General features: G+C 37.9%; 1 protein-coding gene across 5 annotated transcripts in view; it reads right to left on the reverse strand.

Moving 5' to 3' along the window:
• The window catches only part of csnk1a1 (casein kinase 1, alpha 1), a 69732-nt gene that overhangs the window by 49805 nt on the left and 12882 nt on the right, over window positions 1–7045 (reverse strand). For all 5 annotated transcript variants that reach the window (XM_008402774.1, XM_008402772.1, XM_008402771.1 and 2 more), the window contains exon 4: window positions 5696–5794. In XM_008402774.1, coding sequence (XP_008400996.1) covers window positions 5696–5794 — 99 coding nt within the window. The remainder of the gene's footprint in view (window positions 1–5695; window positions 5795–7045) is intronic.

A 7045-nucleotide genomic window follows, 5' to 3' on the forward strand; every position in this document is an offset into this window, starting at 1 on the left:
AGATGGCATTATTTGCAGATGATTCATTTTCAAAAAATCTTTTAAAACCAATTACCATATTTTCCGGACTATAGAGCGCACCATACTATAAGCCGCACCTTCAAACTTTTTGGAAACACACAAACAAAAGCAAAAAACTGGAAAGCTGCACCGGGCTACAATCCGCATGGTTCAAAGCTTAGGAAAAAAGTAAGGGCAGTCTGGAAAATACGGTACCGTAGGTGAAATTTAATAATTTCCACGACACACCTGATGATCACTCATGGAACAGTGGTTGGAAAAACACTGCTTTATATAATTAATTACAATAATCGCGATGTAATGAAGGCATGAATAATTCTTTCAAAATCCTTAAAAAATATAGAATTTAAACCTTGCTAAAAGCCACTGGTGGTAAAAACTTGATTTAATCAAATTCAATCAATCAAATTTTATTTGTATAGCACATTTCAGCAGCAAGGCATTTCATTTAACAACTGAACTTGCCGAATTTTAAACAGCCATCAAAGAACCAAATGTTGAGTAAAGTAGGAATGTTTTAACCAAATAATACCAACAATAATTGAGTTTTGTTGTGGCTGAAATGAAGAAAATTTAGGTCTATCCATGATTTAACTTCAGCTAAACAATCTATTAGATAAACACCCACACCACAGAAGAAGTTAGCGGTGATGTTTGTTTGCAACGTGACGTCACACACGCAATTGTCTGCCTCCTAGCTCCCTGCAAAAAACTGTTCTCCGACAATGACTACCATCTGTTTAAGCTGTCAAGTTGTTAATATAATGCCCTAAATTTTAAATGTGTGTTTGACATGCAAAAGAAAAAGGGTTTAAGTGCTTTGTTAGTAATTCTCAAWTTTTTTTTCTGAATTGATATTTAATTAGAAGAAATTTATTGGAGTTGGGGATTCTCCGACCAGGTTTTTTTTGCTGCCAATTCTGATACCCTATTGTCCATGAGGGCCTATCACAGCTGATCTCATGAATTGGCCATTAATTTAATGTAGGTACAAGTGTTACTGGCTATGTGATCTGCAAAATGAAACCAAAAATCATCTAACTTAGACAAAAACATACAAAAAAACTTGTAGGCACAATGCAGCAAGTATTCAATCAAAAGGACAACTGTAAAACCTTCGGTGAGTAATACAATATTTAATAGTAACAAAAATATGCATAAAGTCAAATATCACAACATTGTTTCCTTTTTTACTTGACATTATTTGATATAGCCCTTCATTCAAAGTCAAATGTAAGTTGCATTCAAATAAACAATTCTTACYAAATCAAAACTACCAGAGTATGGCTAGTTGTTTTGTGCATGTTCAAATTTTTGCAAAGTGGTAAAGAGAGATCTGCTTCTTGGCTCTGATTGGTTGTTTCTGACTGAACACAGTACTTCTGCAGAATACATGTAGGAGGCAGAGGAGCTGAATTTCTTTCACAGATTATCCATCTCAGGACAATGCGAAAATTTTAATCCAAATCTAAAGCTTTTTTTCTATACTGCAGCTTTGAACAGATGGTGAGTGTAAGAGTCCACTGGTCATCTGGTCAGGTTACCTGCTTAGCATTCTGATCATCAGGCTCATCCAGATGAGTGTTGGCAATTATGCACAGTTTTGTCTGCTGTCTGGCCGCTCCGGAAGGCGTTTATCCTGCAGTGAAACTCGACACATCTCTACTCCTTTAAGTACTTTTTGTTTTTAAGTGTCATTAAATTCAGTGTGTTGAGGCAATTTGAAGTGCTTTACCGTCAAGGTATTTTCCGTGAGAAGACACAAACTTCCTCATTCACTCTCAGAACATTAAAGATCCACATGACATTGCTGCCATGCGCCTGCACAGTGTGAAGGAAAGTGGGAGATGTGCTGCACATGGGGCCTCTGCAGGTTGCCAAGTATGAGATACAGGTGATCGGTTTTGTGACTGGCAACAAAATAGTAATCAGCAATCGTATACTTTTCACAAAAATCAGACGATTATGATCGGTGGCCAATCGATTGGCCCAACACTAATTGCAATGCATTGATAAATCAAAATTTTGCTCCACCCAATGTTGAAATGAAGCACCTGAGACTCCGTCATCTTCCAGTGTTGTACGCATTACAGATGTCATTCTGTTTGTAATTGGACATCCTAGGACACTCATGACTGTTAAAGAGCAAACGTGATCATTTGGGATCAGTCACATTAACCTGCTATACGATGGTTATTTTTTATCTTGACCCAACTCATCAACTAGCCAATTGTGCACTTCTACTTCAAGCTCAGGCCTTTTATCAGAGACCTGAGAGCCAGAGGGTTCTGTGCAGGATGTTAGCCGTTCTTAGGCTTGCACTCTACTGGGAATGTGTCAACTACATAAAACTTTATTTGCAATAGACATTTGTCAACACCTAGACAGCAGCAGGATGGCTGCCATCTTGCAGCATCACTGCGTTACCTGAGACATTTGGTGAGGCACAGTTTTTGGCAGACATGTTGAAGGATTCATGTGGCAGACATTTACACAGAAATATAAATGCATCACTACCTTTAGATTTTTGGCAATGTCATTTGTGCTCAGTTAAGCATCTGTTACTGTAAGACAACATTGCATTAGCATGTAAAATGCAAGTTCATAATACGTGGAATATATTAAAGAAATAAAACAGCAAGCAGCGTTGGTGACCCTCACAGCTCAGCGCCGCACTGGCTTAATGGCGACCGCAGGAATTCCAGCAAAAGCCACCCAAACACCGTCGTCATCACTCTTACGCAGACACCGCACCAGTCTACTAGGTAACGTAACTCGATGTGTTGAGCAGTGCTCCTTGACGCATTAAAAAATAAATAAATAAATAAAATAAATAATCTAATGCAATTTTGCTGATGTATTTTGTTGACTTTGGAATAATCTGGGGGCGCAGTGGAGTCAAATCACAATTTAGTGCCATTAGCCTCTTTAGAGGTTAACAAAGGTCAATCATAAGTTTGGTTGCAAATCGGACGATGCATATGTGATATAGAGCCAATCATTTGCAAACGGGAAGGGATTAAAATTCACCATAAGGCCACTCCCACACGCACTAGCCAGTGTTTAGAGAAGGATTTACCATCATGTTGTTCTGTCATTAAACAGGTTTAAACTTGTATGAATCAGAGTAAAAGAAAACTAGCAGGAAAACAGGTGACTTCCTGTTGAAAGGGGGCATGCCGAAGGTGATGTCACCAACTGACCGCATGAATGTGAGGAGCTCTGGTCTGCTGTGACACAAATAAAGTTTGATACAGCTCTGAGCTTGTCTGTGGAAGTTACTCCATCTTGATGTTTCATGGTGAATGGTCAGATTTTGAGGCTTGGCCCCGCCCACATATTTTATGCAGGAAAACTATTTTGATAACTTAACTTTCTGCGCCTCAAGTCTTTACTGAGTGATTYTGAAGTCTGTATGTCAAAATATGTAGGAAGACTTCCCTCAGATATAACGTGTAAAAGAGAAAATGGCAGCTTTGATCCAAAATATCCGACTTCCTGTTGTGTTTGGACCATGGCACCAACAGAGTTTTTGGTTCATCCTTACAAGATACATCTATACCAAATTACTCGATTCTCAAAGTATGGCTTGGGGCTAATTTCTTAAAGATTTTTAGGAGACACTGTGGAGGAATTAAGCCATGCCCACCAAATATTACACTGTATTCCTGTTGAGGGCCTAATTATTGCACTACAGTTCTTGTCAATGTGAATATAGCATATACAGATATTAAAATGACAAGAAATTTGTGATACATTATGCAGCCCTAGTTAACACTATTTATATAGTGCCAATTGACAATGTCGTCTCAAGGCACTTCACAAAAAATCATTTCAATTCAATCATAAATACATTTAAACTTATCCAAGCTATCAAACAGAACAGTATTCTAAATTAGGCAAGCTCACTCCGCCCCCATGCAGGAGTAGAACAAACCTCCGACAAACACTGTTATATGGTGATGGTCACTGTGTTACCCGAGACATTTGGTGAGGCATCTTTGCATTACCAGTCAACATTAAGGCAAAGAAGAGCAAAATATTTCTAATGAGTCATTATCAGCTCCATTATTTCACCAAGACAGAAAATTGACATTAAAGTCCAAGGTTCTCTTAAAAAATGAATGCATTTCATACGAGCCCGTAAAGGCGGGTTTCATTTTTGTTTGTTACATAACATGGCAATATTAGTTTAAATATGTTTTTAATGCATGAATATTGTCATCACAAACGGAAGAGAATGGATCTCTTCTCTATTGTACTGCAGCCTGTTGCAGAAGTGGGAGGGGCTCACGACAGCTCTCACTACTCACTGTACTATCGGTGTTTCCCCGTTTTGTTACATGGCTTATTGCATGTTAAGTCATGTAAATTTATAATCTTTCATAAAACTCCTTCAGTCAAACAGTGCAGTTGAATTTTCCAATTTGTTTAAAATGGTATGGCTTTTCATCACTCGGGATAGGATTGGAGTATAAAACCATCCCATTCGGACACAGTGCTCTGCCCTATGGTGAGTCGGGAGATAGAATAGTGAGAGTGGCTGCAGTGAGGGTTGATCATAGCATTACTCAGCTTTCCAAATGTGATTTTTCTTTTTTTTTTTGTTTGCAATCTGGACATGGAGTAGAATGGGTCTCTTCTGCTGTGAATGTTGGCGATGGTACGTAGTAGGACAGACAACTGACTGCGGTGTTTGCTGCTTACTCAGGACAGTTGACCACCCCTGCTCTAGAGCATCCCTGCTGTAGTTTTCATAAAAATTGCTGATTCAAAGCTTAACTTTGTGTTTGACTTAAACGCCTTGAAGAGATCTGTTTGACCAAGTGAGTTCCCGTCCTTAACTGCTGCTAGTCCTTACTCAGTACCAGTTCTGTGTGTTTTCACCAAGACAAACTCTGGAAATAGAGTTTGAACCAGTGAAAAGAATCCATTTTGTTCATTGATAGCTTTTGTCAGGAGCCATCAATGAGTTCATTGCAGCAAATCAAACCTGAACGACAAGAATAAAAATGCAAAATTCTGTTTTTGATCAAATCTAAAATAAAAAATAAAATCTATGCTTCAGCAATAAAATCAGATTACTACAATAATAATTAATCATAGTTTAACTAAACTTACAGCTGATCATTTCCCCCACAACCCATAAATACCACGAATGACTAATTTCTTTAACACTGTTGATAGTTTATTATCCTCCTAATAAACCTTGCTTTAAAAGTCGTCTTTGATTTCTGTTTTCTAGCTGCTGGATAACAGTTAAAGTCTGATGACATCATACAGAATCAGTTTTTTTTTCATGTTTTTTTTTTATTAAGTGATAAGTTTGCTAAAAGTCTGTTCTGAACTTTGTATTGCAGACCAGCATTTTGCTGTTTTAATCCTTTTTTGTGTCTTTTAGTCTTTAATATTTGTCAGGGTGTCTTCTAATCACTTAATGGGCCGCTGTGTAGGCCTGACCCCAGTATGAGATTAAGTTGACAGCATGCAGTCTCTCTAATGCTGTCAGCCCACATTAAAGTTATGACACCACATAGTCTTACAAAAACTACACATGAAGATAAACTAAATGAACAATTAGACAAATATTTGTATTCACCTTTTTGTCAGGAGCTCTACACAGGTTTTTATGTGCCATATTTAAAAATATGTATAGAAGCTACAAAGACCTTACCTTGTTACAGTGACGGCCAATGCCCATGAGAAAGTTGTCCGGTTTGATGTCTCTGTGGATGAAGTTCTTTGTGTGTACATACTCAATTCTGCTGATCATCTGGGAGAAAAAAACAAAGGGGGGGGGGAACATGAGTTGCTTATCGTTCAGTTAATACAGAACTACTTGCAGAAATTGTTAGGAAACTACTGGCTCAGAACTTGTCTGATTTATTAAGGAGCTTCTTCACTGGCAAGTCTCAATGTAACCGGTTAATGTGCAGTTCAGTGCAGTGGTGAGTTTTTCCTCATTACTGTGGGGGAGTAGGTTTTGACCCAAATATGATGGAAAAAAAATTCAGATCAGATTTTCTTTTTCTTTTTTTTGCTATGCGTATTTTGGCATACAAGATTTTTTTATGTAAAACTATTTAGATTTAGGTAACGCTGTTAACAGCTCCTGAAATTTTTATTTTTTCAAAATCCAACAAATAATAAAATGCCCATCACAACAAAAAAAATATTAAATATTTTTCGTTTGAGCGTCAGGCGCGTCCGGTTTAGCAAACGTGATTCAGAAAGGAAGGTGGAAAAATTATTTTCTACAAAATGATACGCAGCTCACTTCACTGAACTTAATTGATATAAGAAATCAATGTCGGGAAAAACTTTCATATTCGTGCATCCCTAAATTACTTTTCTGTAGTTTACAAAATTAATTTGTAGCCCAAGTTGAGTTACAGGGAACAGAAATAAAGAAGGTGAAAAATTTTAAGTACTTAGGGTCAACAGTCGAGAACRGAGAGTGTGGAAAAGTAGTGAAGAAACGCGTCCAAACAGGTTGGAGTGGGTGGAGAAAAGTATCAGGTATGATGTGTGATAAAAAGCGTATCAGTGAGAATAAAAAGAAATGTTTACAAGATGGTGGTGAGACCAGCAATGCTGTTTGGTTTAGAGACAGTGGCAATCACGAAAGGCAGGAGGCAGAGCTGGCGTTAGAGTGAAGATGTTGAGGTTCTCTTTGCGAGTGACAAGGGTGGAAAAAAATCAGAAATGAATACATCAGAAGAACAGCTCATGTCAGATGTGTAGGAGATAAAGTCCAAGTAGCCAGATGAGATGATTTGGACATGTACAGAAGAGAGACACTGAATACATCAGTAGAAGTAGGTCTCTACCGAGCAGAAACCGCTAAGCTAAAAACTAATTACGAAGTGAATGCTACCAGTAGAAATTTGCATTAATTTCGCGATCTCACCGTTTTTGCAGCTGCTCCGTTCGCGCCGCTAATCTGTTCCGTTTCTCTTTCACGGTTATTTGCGCAACTTTACTTCGTTTCTCAGGAACAAAATACAGCCCATCGTTATTTATT

The sequence above is a fragment of the Poecilia reticulata genome, unplaced genomic scaffold, assembly GCF_000633615.1.
Source record: "Poecilia reticulata strain Guanapo unplaced genomic scaffold, Guppy_female_1.0+MT scaffold_256, whole genome shotgun sequence".
Taxonomy (NCBI): domain Eukaryota; kingdom Metazoa; phylum Chordata; class Actinopteri; order Cyprinodontiformes; family Poeciliidae; genus Poecilia; species Poecilia reticulata.